The 18035-nt window shown below is 40.4% G+C and overlaps 1 protein-coding gene across 1 annotated transcript; it reads right to left on the reverse strand.

The window, feature by feature from the left end:
* Positions 1-5805: 5805 nt before the first annotated feature.
* On the reverse strand, positions 5806-17837 carry LOC119740912. Its single transcript, XM_038216391.1, has 7 exons — positions 17733-17837; positions 15683-15813; positions 13891-14013; positions 12198-12302; positions 10242-10358; positions 8864-9007; positions 5806-6286 (listed from the first exon to the last, which is right to left on the reverse strand). The coding sequence occupies exons 2-7, from the start codon at positions 15731-15733 to the stop codon at positions 6206-6208; spliced, it is 621 nt and encodes a 206-aa protein (XP_038072319.1). The 5' UTR covers positions 15734-15813; positions 17733-17837; the 3' UTR covers positions 5806-6205.
* Positions 17838-18035: the final 198 nt, after the last annotated feature.

Raw genomic sequence — 18035 nt, forward strand, 5'->3', positions numbered from 1 at the left:
AAAAAGGTCCGTAGAGACAAAGATTCCAGACATGAAATGAAAAGTTGTAATTTAAAACTCTTGAGTGCAGGATAGTTCATTGAACTGTTGATGATCATTCTGAAATGCTTACAAATACATACAAGGACACTCGATTGACTACAGTCGAACAAATGTTTTCATTTCACCCTAGTCTAGAGGAAGGGTTTTTTTGGGGGGAGTTCAGCCAAGTTCAACAGGATACCTCAACCTCAATCTAATGACATTGACATTTTCAAGTTCAAGTGTGGAGGAAGGGCGGCCCTGACCTAGCTTATTGGGAGTTTGAACAAAGTTGAAAGGTTCACAGCGATCTGTTTGGCTAAAAGACAAGTTAGATGAAGATAGGGGCTGATTCTTTTCTTTGCCAGCCCATGGTTGGCACTTTCTGGCAACCATGGTTCGACAAACTGTGGACGGTGATGGAAGGTCAAAGTTGCAGAAATAAAGAACAGTTTTTTTGTTTCCAAACACTGCAAATTTCAAAATAACCAACAAAAAGGACTAAAGACTTAAAAAAAATTGCCTGTGTCTTACATAATGGGGCTGTTAACATGGGCGTTGCCAGGATGGGGCGGGGGGGGGGGGAGCAACAACAAAAAAAGAGGTGGGAAGTCATATTTGCTATTAATTTAATACACATTTAACAAAATGGACGTCTGCAGGGGTGTCAATTGGGGTTGGGTGGGTAAATGTCCCCCATCCACCATCTAAGAAAATGATAAATTGACAATATGCTAGAAAACGTACAAGTTTTTTTGGGGGAAAAAATGTGCATACCCCCCCCCCCCCAGAAAAATCCTGGCAACACCCATGGCCATTAATATATAATATCTGTTTCGGCCCATACAAAATGGTGCTCTATTTTTACAAATGAAAAAAGTCAATAAGACCTTTCTCTCATCTTGAAGTCTATTCAGCTGGCAGTGACGAAGGGGTAATGGTTGTTAAACTACTGCCCAGTACTTAGGTCATCAAGTACGAGTACTTGTACTTCCGAGTACAAGAACAGGTCTCCGAGTACGACAACAAATACGGGTACGGGTACTTCCGAGTATGAGTACGAGTACTTCTATTTCCGAATACGGCCATACGGCAAACTGGTTTATTGTGCGTAATTGGCCCAGGCCCAGTCAGACCGAAAATACAGACCCACTCACGGCTAGTTGTTAAATGTGTTTGTCCGGACGTGCACAGAGGAAAATCGGGAAACTTCGATTTCTCCGCAAGTCAATTAACTATTTCAAACTGAAAGTATCTATAAAATAAGGCCGTGGTAAGTCAAGCTACACCATTTTTTCCCCCGAGTACTGCTATTCGAGTACGAGTACTTGGATGATCGAGTACACTTTCGACATGTCGAGTACGGTACTCTGCTGCCCGAGTACGAGTACCGTAATTGGCCCAGGCAGACCGATATACAGACCCACTCACGGCTAGTTGTTAAATGTGTTTGTCCGGACGTGCACAGAGGAAAATCGGGAAACTTCGATTTCTCCGCAAGTCAATTAACTATTTCAAACTGAAAGTATCTATAAAATAAGGCCGTGGTAAGTCAAGCTACACCATTTTTTCCCCCGAGTACTGCTATTCGAGTACGAGTACTTGGATGATCGAGTACACTTTCGACATGTCGAGTACGGTACTCTGCTGCCCGAGTACGAGTACCGTCATTTCGAGTACGAGTAGTCGAGTACTTTGACATTCAAGTACAAGTACGAGTACTCTAAAAAAAAAAGTACTCGAGTAGTACTCGAGTACGAGTACCGAGTACAAGTACTACAACACTGCCCTACTCCTTTGTTGTATTCATGAATCTGTCCTTCCATTGTGCTGGTATATGTTTTTTTTTCAAGTGGTACCCATCTTATCCCCATAGACCATTTTACAGATACCGCCCACCATCTTTCTGATCACTTGGTAATTTCAGGGACTTTTCCGTCGCAGACCTCCCTACATATTACTATTTGTAGAAAAGGTTCCATCTTTTTTTCTGAACTGGGAACCACCACCTAGTCAAACTGAAGGGGTTCTAAATGAATACATCTCCTGTTCATGGAATGTTGAATACAAACTTTTTATTCCACTTTTTTGGAAAACAAAACATGAAATTTTAAAACTGCTCTTCTAAAAACCTCAGATAATGAAAGCTCAAGCTTCTCAGAAATATCAAAGCTTAAATTTCTCATTATTAAGGATAATGTTTTTTTTTTACTTTGGCAACAGCTGAATAAATTGTTTCATTAAAATTCAACATATATATATATATACAAATAGTGTGCAAATGCATTAACCTTTAATACCTTTGCATTCGTATATAAAAAGCTCTTATAGGCTTTAATAAAAATGTACATAACCACAGCAACAAAGCTGGCAGTAAATTGCTTGAACCTGAGAAACAAATAAGAACATGAATTCTGTGGGGAAAAGGTCAAGAACAGCAGCGTAATAGGGGTCACATCTGTTCAGTTGCATCATTTTAAAAGATCTTAAAGTCAACTCTCGAAACGTGACACTGCAATTTCAAGATAGTATTGCTTACTTGATTTGCGTCAGTGCCAAACACCCCCCCCCAAAAAAAAAACCACGTCAGTGAAATTTAAAGTGAGAAATGAAGTCAATTGTTAAGAAGACTGACCATAGATCCTTCAAACCATCCTTAATTAATGGTTGAAGCTTCCAGTCTGTTAAACTGTATGTGCAAATGAAAAGCTCTTGGCGAATTATTCCCCCGTCAATTTTCAATCTTTTAAATTGAGTCACTTGAATTACTATAAAAAGGCCATATCCGTGTTGGTCTGATCAGCTAATTTACTGGTTCCTGCATGGATTTACTATTTGTATTGTATGCAAAGGGTGCTATTCCAAGCTTTATATGACATTACAAATCACTTGCAAAATGACATCACTGTATGAATGAGAAAAGCGATTTCTAAAGTCTATTTTATCCAAATCAGCTGAATGTATCTGAAGTCAGATTAGCAGTGGTTACTGTCCTCGCCTTTCACCTCTATGGCCCGGGTTCGATTCCTGCCCTGGTCCACATGTGGAAAGGGTTTTCAGCATCTACCCGATTCCGTAGGTTTTCCCCAAGATTATTCTTCTTGGGTTTTCCTCCCACCTCTTAAACTGCAACTTCTTCTCATTGTCTCCTCTCTACAGGTTTCTTTAGGCTTGCAAGCTACAGTGCCCAGGGTGCTTTTGAGGCATCCTTGGTGTCATTCCAGAAATTTAAAACGATAATACAACACAACTGAAGGCCTATGTTTAGTAGTTTCGGCACGACGCAAACGTGTGATAGCCCGAAATACACGATTTACTTGTGGGGGGTGAAATTGCTTTCATGGACCCCTTTAAGCACAACACAAGAAGAGGAAACTATGACAGTGGTTCCAGCCCCCTCCTCATCCCTCACATCCTGCTTATTCATAGATCACTGCCACGCAAAAACGTGGCCGGGCTCTTCAAGTGTTTAACATGTGCAGCCTCGCAAAGCGCTTTCTTTCTTTCTTTCTTCTACCAACCAGGACAGGCAGTCATGACTTGGCAATGTAGCTTGCAGCTGCTGTGTGGTTGATATTTGAAGCTGGATGGGCATGGTTACATAAGCGGGCCATTGCAAAACCACTGCCGGGAATTTGTAATGGAAATCGCTAGAAAATTCAAAGGTCAGCAACGTGGAAGAGAGGAAGTTGCGCAAGTACTACTTGTAGGTGTTCCAAAAAAGCTATCGATGAACTTCAAAAAAATGCACGCCAAAGTTTTATAAAACAGAGTTCAAATTGCTCAACTCCCGAACAAATTTTAAAATCGGCAACACGAACGCCATTGATGGGGATAGGATCCACGGATCCAAGGACCAAATGTCTGTCACAAACATTGACAAATTGCAAGCATTTCCTTACTTTTTTTTCCAATAGCCAGGGACATGTCTCCAGTGACAAAACCATCACACACTTCCTTCAAGGACCAAGCGGAAAGAACTGAACTGTCTGATCCATTTTGTGAAAGACCAGATGTGTAATTTAGGCCAATGATGAGTCAATCACAAGTCGATTCACAAGTCTTGTCACACTTAGCAGGAGATGAACAATGACAATGAAATTCTTTTTCACAAGCCACATGGAGGTCATTCTATAAATTTGGGGTCCACTTTTTTCCTGTCCCTGTTACATCTGACATGTACAATATTGCAAATTCTAGATACACTCCTTAATGGCCTTTTCCCTAAGAGTTATTATGTATTAGGCAAACCACCTACCCAATAATTAATATCAGATGAATCTAATTCTGGAACTTTTCCATAATTAGATTCATCTCATATTTCATACTACTGGATGACTGAGAACGTACATCATTACCTACCCAATGGTTTGAACTCATTTTAAAACCCTATCGATTCCCATCCAGTCAAACTGCAACACCAGGGTTTGTTGGAATCTGTTGGAGTGAGTACTGCACTAGTGAACTGATTATGTTTTACACGGGGCCAGGCATACGACCATAATCAGAGTGCAACAGTTTAGGTTTTGAGTTACCATATGGTGTTGGATACTGCAGGAATGAGGAAGATTCCCAGTAAATCACTCAAGGGGGTTGGTTAATGATTCAAAAGTTCACAGGTAACAGGGACAGGAAACTAAATGTCACACTTTGGACTCTAAATTTAGAATGACCCATATATCGTTGCGTCAGTGCAACAAGGTCGTAACTCCATTCTGCAACAAAGTCGTATCTCGCGCGAATACGCTCCGTGCAACAAGGTCGCATCTCGCGTATTGCGATGTCCATCGACTTTGTGTGTACATCCGGGTTATTTTAACCCTAACCACCCCAAATTCATCAAAATCCATCCTCCCATTCTGGGGGACTTGCTCCAGAAGGCCTGGCGTGACTAAATATTGATGGAGTATGATGGACTTGGGCCTAATGGCCTGAAGCCAGTGCTAGGGGTATCCGATTGATTTTGCCTAGCTTCCTGTACTGCTATTGTGATAAAAGCCATGTGTAGCAAGTCCATGAATGTCAACCAGTGTGTCAGTGGTGGATTCTATTATATCATGCACAGTTTTGTATTGGACGCACAGTGATTGATGGATTTTGATGGAATTGGTCCAGTTCCCTGTAAAAGACGCTAGGGAGTTAGGGTTAAGCGAGGTACGACCTTTTGACACTGAAAACTCGTGTTTCACGTACATGACGTCACACGCCATTTTAGGAGATACAACCTTGTTGCACGGACACGACAATATACCGGTATAGCCTGTTACTATAGACTTTCAGACCAAAGGACTTGTGACTGACTTGTGATGGCTTGCTTACAGCTCTGTTAATGATGGCCCCAATTATGCAAGCATACATTCTTTCCTTTCATTGCCAACAGGACTAGAGTCAATCGCAATCATTTCATCAACTAAGGCCCAAAAAATAGTCTCCGGTTTCTGGTCTGCGCGCGCGTCCCCGTAGCCATGCGCGTCGGCAAAATGAAAAAGTTTTTTTCAATGAAAGATGATGTCTCAGAACCGCCAAACTCACTGGTTTGACTGGAATCCTGCTGCTGCACAATTTTAACGTGTTTTTAGATGGGGTTACAATCGAGTATAAGCTTTATGTGGCCTCTCTGGACTCCCGTATATTTGCACTAAGTTTAGTCAGGCACCATTTGCAGTCATCAGCCGACATTTGAAGAAAAAAAAAACGGTAAAAAAAGAAAAAAAAAAAAGAAGCTGCGTCAGCGCACCACTTTTTGGGCAAGCTCCATACCAGAAACCGGAGACTTTTTTGGGGGGCCTAAAGAAAGTGGTAAAAAGTCGCCATCTGCTGTTCATCACCAGGGTCCATTGCAAAGATTCAAGTATTCTTTTGTGTCGGGTTTGTACTGAGATGCCATACATTCTTTTCCAACTTCCACACATTACAATTCTGATGCTACCAAACATTCCTTTGATCCTTTTGCATTTAGTTTGACAATCCAAACAAATTTTGTAACATATCAAAAATGTGGCAATGTCTAGCTCGAAGTTGCATGGCAAGCATAGCATCACATGTAAATAGTGTTCAATTGTTTAACCCCAAAACTTTTGAAAACTGGGCCTGCCTCGGCTCACGTAACTTTAGAAAATTTCGGTCCTTGCATCATTTGCGATGATCAACTCTTGAAGGAGAAACAAAACCAAATTGACCTGTCTCAGCTTTCGTTGAAGAACGGATCGCTGTCTAAGACCTCGTCCAACCACTCATCCTCAAGCATGGACTTGGACTGTGAGACCTGCATGAATGGAAGAAGAAAAAGGAGAGAATAAAGCAAAGCAGTAAGATTAACGAGTAAGATTTGAGGCTCTGCATGGTGGAGATACTAAATAATGAAAGGTTTGCGGAAACACCATGTGCGAATAATTTCTCAACTAAGAGAATGGTTCTGAAAAGAACCAGAGGTATAAACTCGACGTTCCGGTCAGTATGCTCTGACCGTCTTCAGGAGAGTGCCTAAACTCTAAGAGTGCCTAAACTCTAAGAGTGCCTAAACTCTAAGAGTGCCTAAACTCTAAGAGTGCCTAAACTCTAAGAGTTTAGGCACTCTCCTGAAGACAGTCAGAGCATACTGACCGGAACGTCGAGTTTATACCTCTGGTTCTTTTCAGAACCATTCTCTTAGTTGAGAAATTATTCGCACATGGTGTTTCCGCAAACCTTTCATTATTTAAGATTAACGAGCATGAAAATTTGATTACTGCCTAATAGTGAGGCAGATATAGGGGAAATATTTGGGGGAATTGTGCCTTTGATAATACAAGCATTACATTTGGGACACAGTCAGAGTATGTCATGAGAAAGATATGTGGCTATAGGGCCATCGCAGATTTGTCATTTGAAAAAAATATATGTAGAATAACAAGTAATTTTCAAGATTTTCAAAATGGCTGCCATTGCATGTTATTCGACCTATAATTTTTCAAAGGACAAATCTGCGATAGCCCTACAGCCAAATATCTTTCTTAGGACATGCTCTCATATGACTGTGGGCCAAATGCCATGCTTGTATCATCAAAGTCGCAATCCCATCACCTATCTGCCGTACTATAAGATTATTGCCTCAAATTAATGGTTCCAAAAAAACGGAAGGCAACGGTGCAACTCATCTCAAGGATTAACCACACATAAATGAGGAATTTAGACTATCAAGACTGAGTGTTCATGGACTCTCTGAGCAACCAAGGGACCCACGTCCAGCATAATAATATAAAATTAAAGTGTAGCATTTAATGCTCCATGTATTAACAGTGTGCACATTTTGCGTCTGATGACAACATTTTTATCTTTCTTTACACATACATAGTCATAGACTACTTCCTTTCTGAGCAGGCATTCCCCGGAAATTATGTGGCAAAAAAGACTACTTGGCAAACCACCAAAAACAGCTTTCTGGGTCAAAATCTTAACGAACAGACAGTTCATGATTGTTACAGTCTACTTATTTACAGGATTGCAAAATGTTTGACAATAGTACGAAAAATTCGGAACGAACCTTCCTCCTTTGTCCATACTTTTCCTCTGTGCTTGAATTTTTGGCTATATGGCATTCACAAATGTGCAATAGTATACACATGTATATCTAAAATGATTAAAACAAAATTAAGCGGCATGTTCGGAATATTAAAACTTTCCGGACGGAATTATTACTTAATTTTTGATGCATAATTGCAGGCGCCTCCTGAGTAATCACAATCCATATTTAAAAAAAAAAACTGATTACGGGAAAAGATTAATTTGAACAAACTTTTCTTTTCAGGATCAGAGTCACTAGTGTGAGTAAATAGACAATATTTTTGGATCACCTGATCTTTTACATTAAACAGAGTTGAATGGAATCAACTCGCAATTAGTCAATTTACGAAAAGTTTCCTCTGTGAATTAGTGACGCATTTATCGACCAACAGCCTATTAAAGTGATTAAAGTTCCTAAAATAATCTCCAGTATTCTCGTGTTTTTTATAGAGCTTTCATCTATTTCAACTGAATCTGGCAATGACCTCTACAGGGTGGTCGTTTACACTTTTTCAGATGCAGATTTCTTGGAATTGGGGAGACACGTTAATATTATTTCAAGATATTCCTAAGCTATAGCATCTTCGTGGTATATGGTGAAAATGGCGCTGAAAATAAAATCTAAATTAAGAAATGGTGATGGTTTAAAGGAAGATGGTTTCAAAAAACCAGTTTGTCCACACGCAAGTCTATGAGATATGGTCAACACAAAACACTGCAATCATTGTAATTAGGTCTACCGTACATGACTGGCATAGACGGGACAAACAAGTTTTTGACCATTCTTCTGTAAATGGCCGCTACTTCTTAACTTGAGCTTTATTTTCAACGCCGTTTTCACCATATATGACCAAGATCTTGTAGTTAAGGAATATCTTCAAACAATTTCAAGATGTCTTTTCAATTATATGAAATCTGCCTCTGAAAAAGTGTAAACTTTTTTTTCGACCACTCTGTATACTAACTTGACCTGCTGCAACTCTCTAATTGGCCACTGCGCCTTGAAACATGTTGAAGCAACTGATTCGTTGTCTTGCATGCCCAAAAAACTTGATGTTCTGCAGTTGAGGGTTTTGTTTCACTAACAAAAATTTATCATTTATAAGTCTATAATTTATAAGCCTTATAATTACATATTCTTCATGGATGTTAGCCAGTCCTTGAAATAGGAATGTTTCAAATCTCAAAAGACATTCAGAAAATACAATCGTTACTTTTGCCTTAAAACTCTGATGAAGAAATCCAACATATACCAACTACCCGTCCAATTTGCGTGGGCACTGGCGTCTTGAGGGCTTACCTCGAATGACTTGACAGATTCCATGCCTGATGTCGCTGTGCCGGCTGATTTTGCCTCATCTCTGAACAGCTGCGATGATTCCAAATTCCCGGTCACCCCCTCGCCATCAATAAAGTCCAACTGCGAGAAATCACTGAAGTCTTCCTAAGCATTCAAGACAAATATCAGGAACTCAGAATAACTAAAATTTAAAACGCTATTTCTTTTTTTCATATGAATGATGAAAACCTACAAATTTGGCTATTATTTTGATCGTTTGGTGAGAATGGCAAGTAAAGTAATGGTAGTTTGTCCATGCATGCCGTGCATGCCTGTCAAGCCAGGCTGGTGTATATATGATGCAGTACCATAAAGTTATATTAAATTACTAGAACCCTAACTCGCTGTACAAATGAAGCCTGCTGGGCGCATCCATGTTTGTGCACAAAGCTATGGAAAACTGGAAATTTAGTACGGCTCTAGTACGGCTATTTGCATATTTGCGTTTGTATTCTATACCAGTGCGTTATCGAAGCCAATACACTCAAAACTGAAAAGCACAGTCAAATGGGTCATTCTATAAATTAAGGGTCAAAAGTGTGGCATTTTTCCTGTCTCTGTTATTAGTATGGAACGTTGTAATTTGCCTCAAGTATCATTAAAAATAACTTCAAACTATTCTCATTTGCTGGGTAGGTTTGCTGTTATAATCACTCTGAGGCAAAGGCATTAAGGAATGAATTTTAAAAATAGTACATGTCACAGGAACAGGAAAAATCGTGGACCCCAAATTTATAGGATGACACATTGAACCTTCAGTTTTAAAGGTATATAGTTCATCATTTTTAATTTCTGCATTTTTGTTCGTTTGAAGCAACAAAAGTGCTCAAGAACTAAAGAAGGGTGCTGAACAACTAACCTGATGAAGTTTCAGCTCAGCTTAAGCTGTATTTTTCGAGAAAAACAACATTCTAGGATCTCGATTTCAAATCAAAAGTTGCTGAATCATGTTTTGAATTGGGCCTGAATTCAGCGTCCGAGACACGTTCTCACTGAGCCGATTGCAGCTACGCAATGTCGCGCACTGATCCGACGAATTATAGCAACCGCATGCATGTGTGCGTCGTGACAATGCTTGCGCGCGCTTCGCCGAATAACAAAACGAACTACTAATTTGAATTTCCTACAGTGCTTCTTAAGAAGCACCGTTGGAAAGGCCTTCTTTTGTTGATTTCTTCAAAATGACAGCTTGCCAGAAAGAATAATTTCACAGGGAGTTTAGTCCCCTTACTATCTTTCAACCAAGTATGTGTTTCAACAATAATTACGGCAGTTACTTTTTGGATAGCTGCAAATGATGGACTCTGGCTTTAATTCTGTAAAATCTTAATAAACTTACATCCAAGCTAGCATCGTCTGCACCTGTGGGCTGGCTGGCTGGTATGTGCTGAAGGTCACACTGGCTCGCGGCTGGCTGTGAGTTGGTTACCATTGCTTTCTCAGATGACTTTGAAAACTGACAACAGGGGAACAAAATATTCAAGAAACAAAATCTTAGCCTGACAGATTTTTTTGAAAGAATCTTACAGCCAGGAAAAGGAGGGGGTTTGACCCGCCCTCATACTGATCTTGGAATGCACTGGGCGATATTTTTGACACTGAGTGCATATGCTAGTAGACATTCACCCGAGCCCAGGTTGGACGAAGTCTTCATTGCAATACGAAAACGAAAATTGCGATGTCACGAAAACGCTCAACCAATGACCAAAGCCGAAACGTGTTTCTGGTAACTAGCGCGAAAACACGCTCGGTCATTGGATTAGCGACCACGCCTTCAAGTAAGTGCGCGTGCGTATGAGAGTGGTTACTAAGCAAATCGCGCGTGCGCACTGCATATTCATGCTGCATAGTCTGGCCCCCGGACCAGACGTGATGAGCGTCGAGAATAATTGTCCGGTCTAGGGAACCAGACTACACGCTGCACAGACGTACGTCATGTACACCGACTAGAATAGACTCGGCGGTGAGAAACTGATGAAAAGAGTCTACAAACACGTACAAGTTTAATGTTGCTTTAGAGTTTATTTTCCTGATTGACGTCAGTCAGCATCGCATATGGAATTCCTGAACCCATCAGCCCAACAGATAAGGACACATAGAATACTACGACGTAAAAATTAGCTTCTCCAACAAGGTAAAAATATTGAAATTATTGGTCAGAAATGTTTTCGTTCGGTTTTGAGCACTTTTTACCCTGGACTCCCTCCGTTACGTAGGGAGGAAAGGGAGTCCACCAGGGCTAACATTCACCCTAAAACGAGCATAAAGTCAGATTTTTTAGGAATTGACTTTTTTTCTGGACTTTGCAGAACAAGAGCTTTCTCATTGTAGATAACATTTGGGAGTTTTGACTCCAATAACAAAATATTAGACCGCCAACTAAATTGAAGTTTATTGAATTACTAACTAATTTTTGAGAAAATGGCATTTAAAAATCCCACTGTTGCGTTACAGTGAATCATGACCAGTCAAATTAAACAGAATGAAAGTAGGTTTTAAAGATGTTTGATAAAAGGGGAAAATATAAAAAGGTAAAACCAGACTTACAGATTTAAGTTCACCTGAAAAACAAACAAAATATCTGCCCCCACCCATCCAAATGCTGGCTTTGCCCCACTGTTCTGTACAATGGCAAATTCCGACTTGATGCTCATTTTTGGTTTTGATGACACCTGTGCTTGAACCAACATTCATAAATACCTAAGACAGTTTACCCATTCCTATTGGTCGAGAGCCCGTCACGTGGCCAGTTTTAAACGATTGATAAAGACTGGCTGGCTGGTGTTAAAAAACTTTTCCAGTGTCACGTGAAATTTGGACTCCTATGAAATCCGGTGCCAGTACCATTTTATTGGTTGAACGTTCCCAATCCTCAGGTAGGAATGCGCAATACTACTAGTGAGTCAGTATTTCGTGGTCCTAAATTCACACTACACCGGCACAGCTGCATTCTGTGCCACATCACGCAGTACGCGCGACGCACGCGTCAATCTCCATATAAGGAGTTGTTTACGACTACTCTTAAGAGGGCCATACTGTAGCATAGCTAAAGGGGTGTTTCGAAGAAAAAAACCCAGGAAGTAAAATTGTTGAACAAAATCGTTGTAAATCTATAATTTTTGACTTGTTTTGACTTTTGGTAAAAGGTATTTATGAATTTGGCTCAGTTCATTATCAGCATGCAGACTCGAACCGGTCTTAAACAAAGTGTTAAAAACCGGCCAAGCACACATTTATTCCCTAAGTTAAAGTCCGAGGACTTGCGTATATGCATTCAAGTCTGGTGCATGATTACCTCTTGAACTTGACTCTCAGCACACAATGTGACTCCCATGTGCCGGCAAGCAATTGAATGCAGTTGGGAGGGGAGACTGGATACCAGACCAGATGAGTTAGGTACCTGTACATGGTAAATTAGCAATACATGACAAACAAGAAAACAACTAACATTAAGAAAGAGTTGAACCTTAATGGTACTCATCTAGGAGTGACAGTGTGCAGGATTTTGACAAGAGTTAGAGTTGAGACATCAGTTAAATTGTAAGTCCATGAGTTAAACTGCAAATCTGGGCATAAGTCTGAGACTTTAATTTGGGTTGTGGTCTGGTAAATCACAAATCAAGTTTAAGTCAAAACAAAAAGTTTAAGGCATAATTCAAAAATACCTAAGACAGTTTACCCATTCCTATTGGTCGAGAGCCCATCACGTGGCCAGTCTTAAACAGATGATAAAGACATGGCTGGCTGGTCTTAAACACTTTTCCAGTGTCACATGAAGTTTGGACTCCTAAAAAATCCAGTGCCTCTTACCGTTTTATTGGTTGAACGTTCACAATCCTCACGTAGGCATGTGCAAAACTACCAGTGAGTCAGCATTTTATAGTCCTAAATTCACAATGCAACGCCCCAGGTGCATTCTGCACGACATCGCGCATGCACGCCAATCTCCATAAAAGGAGCTGTTTACATCTTATTAGCGAGCTGGACACTCCATTATTTAGCTAGAGGTGTGTTTCAAAAAACATGAAGTGAACTTGTTGAACAAAATCGGGGTTTTATTACCGAAAAGTTTTGATTTTTTGGACCGAAAAGGTATTTATGAATGGGAATAAATATGTGCTTGGTCGGTATTAATCACTCTGTTTAAGACCACTTGGAGTCTGGGTGCTGATAATTATTTGGCTCAGGTAATTATCAGCACCAGACTCCAAGCAGTCTTAAACAGAGTGATTAAAACCTCCAAAGCACACATTTATTCCCTTAGTATAAGGGATGGACAACTACAAAGAAGTGCCTTTGTTACTATTCATTTGAATAGCTTGTGACTTGACTTGAGACTGAAGGACGTGTGATGGGATTTGAGTTGATTTGTTTCCAAATATCAGAATTATAATACTGAACAATAGTGCAGGCTAACTTGTGATGGACTTTTGAGCAAAGTCATTTGAGGCCGTTTGCTCAGCACGTAGCTCACCGTGAGAGGTGAATTTTTACTGAGTTTTCTGCCTCGCGAGGCCTTGAGGCAAATATTTAGATTTTTTTTTCGCCTAGCGAGCCGAAAAACTCACTGTGTGCGGTGAACCTGAGCTACGTGCTAAGCTAAAAAGATTAATTAGCCAATGAGAGCACATTATTCTTGTTTGTCAGTCGCGTGATTTAATAAATGGGGGCAAGCGCCGGCAGGCTTTAGAAGATTGCACAAAAATAAAAATCACGTGTACAGAGTACATGATTTCATTGGCTAGTTAATCTTTTTAGCTCAGCACGTAGCTCAGCTTGACCGCACACAGTGAGTGTTTCGCCTGGCGAAGCGAAAGAAATCGAACAGGATCGATATTTGCCTCACAGCCTCGCGAGGCAGAAAACTCAGCAAATATTCACTGCATACGGGATAATTTGTAAGCTACGTGCTCAGCAAACGGCCTCGAATGACTTTTTGCTCAGCACGTAGCTCTCGTGTTGCGGCGGACTTTTACACTTGCACTCACCTTCATGAGTGAGAAACATTTCTGCCTGAATTCATCGTTGGTGCTGTGACTCACGATCGTCGCAACCGCCTCAGTGATGTTAGCTACAGCGCATCGGATGTTATCCTCCTTTGTCTTTAAACTCTTAAATATATAAACAAATCAAGCAAAACATTTTTTTTTTAGTTTATGCAGTCATAGTGAGGCTTTGTTTCTTGAAACTTTGACACCTAAACAAAGTTCCAAAAAGCTGTCCAACCATTTCCTGTGAAGTCAAAGTGTACAATGTAGACTTGTCAGTCGTTTGGCATGTTCCTTGATCAATTTTTGTGGTTTTATATTGGGTTTTGCCCTTCGCCTACGTAATTTTTAAACACCCTGTATACGCCGTGTTGTCCGAAGGTTTGCAAGAAATAATTCACAAGCAAAACCTGATATGAAAAATGTACATCTCCCTGAAGTAAATCCCGTCTTATAAAAATCAATGTTGAGAAAATGATGAAGATTGCAAGACAAGGCATGCCAAGTAAAGCTGGTCCCAGAGTGCACACAATTCTATTCAATTTGGGCGATTCACAATGCAGTGCGCCACCAAGAATTTGGCACGGAGAGTTCGTTTTTCAAAGTCACGGTCGACAAAACATGGCCCATTTGAACGAGTGTCGGTAGAAAACTTGAGCTAATTTGTTATAGATGGGGCAAAGCGTTCTGCCGCCTTATAAAAAAACTCCATATTGATAAAACAAAAAGAAAAGGGCACACAGATACCCGAATCATACGCTTACGAACTTTCTGGCCGGAAAAACTAACAATTTCAAATGTCCTGCGCTGCGAATTTGTCGACCATCTCCCAAAATGCACTGGGAAAAATTAACTCTCCGTGGCAAACTCTTGGTGGCGCACTGCATTGTGACTCGCCCGAATTGATTGAGAATGGCTACTCACCAAAATGTCATTTCAATGTATATTGTCTACACAATGGGCAGTATTTAGCCCATTCAGGGGTGTTACAAATACGATAGCACTGCCTAACTCCCTTCACCAGTTCACAATACAGTGAAATCTCGATATCTCGAAATCCTCGGGGGAATGGGCTCAAATTTTGTGTTATAAGCAGAGTTTTGAGTTAGCAAACGGATTTCCTTTTCAACAACAATAGATAATAAGTTCTTATTTTGAGTTAGAAGGGTTTTCCAGTTTCCAAGGTTTTGACTTATCACCGGAGATTTCATTCATATCAATTGAGAGTGTCTCCGTGCCTTGCGTGATGAAATGAAACCCAGGCTGTAGTTGGTCAAGAGAATTAAAGCGCCCTCAGTCGACGGCAAACGAAGAGATGGCTAGATGATCCTGATGAACGAAATTCTGGTATATTTCACATTTTTGTTTGACATTTGAGGGATTTTAACCCACCCTAGAGGTGCCAATCCACATCAAGATAATACTTGTGAAACATTGAGGCCGAACATTTCGCGACAGGAGAGTTTGGAGGTCAGAAACAATTGAGAATTTTCTGCTAGAGCAACTTCAGTTGGGATTTCTGAAAGGTATGTAAAAACCTCACAGTTCTGGAAGTATATATCAATATCACAAGTGACAGTCGGTCGGTGAGTCAGTCAGATAGGTACAAAGTGGACACTAGGCTGCCCTCTGGGACCAGAGCTTATCTATTTTTTTGATCGAAGTCATCCTAAATTAATTCCCCAATTTGTTTTATCTTCAGTATTTTTCCAAGCATTCAATTGTTTCGTATATTGCAGCACCTCATCAGGCAGGAAATGAAAAGAAATGTTACAATTAGCGCAAAAATTACCTTCTCAGTCTTATTTGACTGCTCGTTCACAGTCACAGCATCTTGCTCCATTATTTTGGTGCTACTGTGCTTCAATTCATCCGCTGCATTTGAACATCACATCCGCAAAGTCTTCAAGAAACTCTGCAGTACTGAGAGAAGGAAGACTATTCAGTTAATTTAATGTTAGATCGTTTGTTTATTACTGCATTTTAAGTAAATCAGTTGTACCAATCTTTAACCTCCTGTTGCCTGAGCTCTTCTTGGATCATGGATCATGGATTGCTGTCCTCCTATTAATTATTATTATATATTTCTGGTTAGCTTGAGTAACTCCAGCTTCACAAGCTCATCAGGAATTGTAAATTTACGTTGTAAAAGTGAGATCATAAGAGACCCTAAAAAAACGGCCTCTACTGAAAATGGTCCCTTTTTCCTCTATAATTCCAACCCAGAATGTATTTACATACTTTACAGCCATATGCAGCAGTCATTCATGAAGCTAATAATTGACTCGACACAGAACAAAAGTTACTAACATATGAAAAACATTGATGATTTTGGGTGGCTTCTTCATAAAAACTGTCCAGTGCCACACTATCATATCGTGCCTGTGTTGTGGTTATTGTGTGCTAGTGCCTATCAGCCAATCAGATGATTCCTTTTGGATGTCCTACTTAGCATAAATAAACAAAGAATAATCTGATTGGCTGATAGGCACAAGCACACAATAACCACAACACAGGCGTGACAGTGTGGCACTGGACAGTTTTTCTGAAAAAGCCACCAAAGTCATCAATATTTTTCATATTTTAGTAACTTTTGTTATGTTTCAAGTTGATTATTAGCTTCGTGAATGACTGCTGCATCGTTATGACGTATGTAAATGGAATCTGGGTTGGAATTATAGAGGGAAATAGGACCATTTTGTAGAGGCCATCTTTTTAGGGTCTCTTAAAACAACACTCTCACGCAGTAGTTATGTCTCCAGCGTTACATGTGAATTCCTGATGAGCTTGTTAAGCTGGAGTTACTCAAGCTAATTTCTGGTAATGAAACCAAACATTCCTCAAAAGCGCACTAGACACTGTAGCTCGCAAGCCTGAAGAAACCTGTAGAGAGAAGACAATGAGAAGAATTTACAGTTTTAGAGGTGGGAGGAAAACCCCAGAAGAATATTCTGCGGAAAACCCACAGAATCAGGTACCGGTAGGAACTGAAAACCCAATTCATATATTTGAACCTGGGTAGTGGAAGGTGAGGATAGTACCGCTACGCCAACCTGACTTGATTGACAATGCATACCCGTCAGCAAGATGGGGCCTATTATTAGTATCGTGAAAGTGCTTATAGGCCAAAAAAAATATATACTTCTGCTTCCGATTACATGGCATTCGAAAATAGGGTAGGTAGGTAGGGAATTTTTAATTTTTTTGGCCAATTTTTTTTGTGTGCGATCATATGGAGGCGTCTACGTGTAGTCATGGGTAAAAAGGTAGAAATTAATGGTTTTGGGTTTTTTTCTCATTTTTCCAATATTTAACAAAATTTGGTAAGGGCTGTCAGAAAAAGGTACTAGGCCTAGGTAGGGAAACCGGAAGCAGAACTATTTTTTTTGCCTTAGTTAGGCCTATTTAGTTTTTTAATTATGAATCCCCTTATTAAGTTATTGCAAAAGTTGCTTTGCGATGGTGCACATTCTGCATGAGCTCTGCCCTGCGTGCGTGATCATCTAATGCTTGAAGTTTCGATTAACAAATATATATGATTTGTATAGGTCACGTCGTAAACTAATTTCCCCCGGTCCCGTCCCATCCGGTCCCCCCCCCCCCACAGTCCGGTCCCAAGCCCCACCCCTTTAATGCAGCCTCCACCAATGACCAATTTTGCACCTCTACCGCGCGCCGCCCCGCCCATCTCATATTTTCTTCGCCTTTATTGGGATAATAAACCCTTCCAATATTTTGTCATATTTGTGCAAGAAAGTTAGACAACCTGCAGATAGTTCACGACTTAAAAGAATGGAAGAAACTAACGACATGAACGAATAAAAAATACGCCGGTTCTTTACCGTCCGTGATGTGACTTTGGTTGACGTTCATTTTCCGTGCACAGCAGGATCACTAACAGTGCCCAACTTCGTACGGTTAGAGTGACATTAAAAAGCTTTATAGAATGGGAAACGCGGCAAAAGGTGCCAGACTATAATTTAGCTGGCGTTCACCGGGTACCAGCCACGGGGATTTACCTTTTGCAATGTCTGACACCCCTATCATTCCAATAAAAATTAACTGTATCAATGACTTGTCACCCGACTAAGTATGACCTCAAACGTTAGACCCCACGTGATTCACAGCCAATGAAAGAAAGGGAC

The sequence above is a fragment of the Patiria miniata genome, unplaced genomic scaffold, assembly GCF_015706575.1.
Source record: "Patiria miniata isolate m_02_andy unplaced genomic scaffold, ASM1570657v1 HiC_scaffold_5, whole genome shotgun sequence".
Taxonomy (NCBI): domain Eukaryota; kingdom Metazoa; phylum Echinodermata; class Asteroidea; order Valvatida; family Asterinidae; genus Patiria; species Patiria miniata.

What these genes read in the sequence shown, in the direction of transcription:
- LOC119740912 (XM_038216391.1), bottom strand. Translation starts at nt 15,733, where the DNA reads ATGGAGCAAGATGCTGTGACTGTGAACGAGCAGTCAAATAAGACTGAG. An exon ending in CAGACGATGCTAGCTTGGAT is followed by an intron (nt 9,008 to 10,241) that starts GTAAGTTTATTA and finishes TTGAATGCTTAG; the next exon opens with GAAGACTTCAGTGATTTCTC. An exon ending in AATCTGTCAAGTCATTCGAG is followed by an intron (nt 6,287 to 8,863) that starts GTAAGCCCTCAA and finishes CCATTCATGCAG; the next exon opens with GTCTCACAGTCCAAGTCCAT.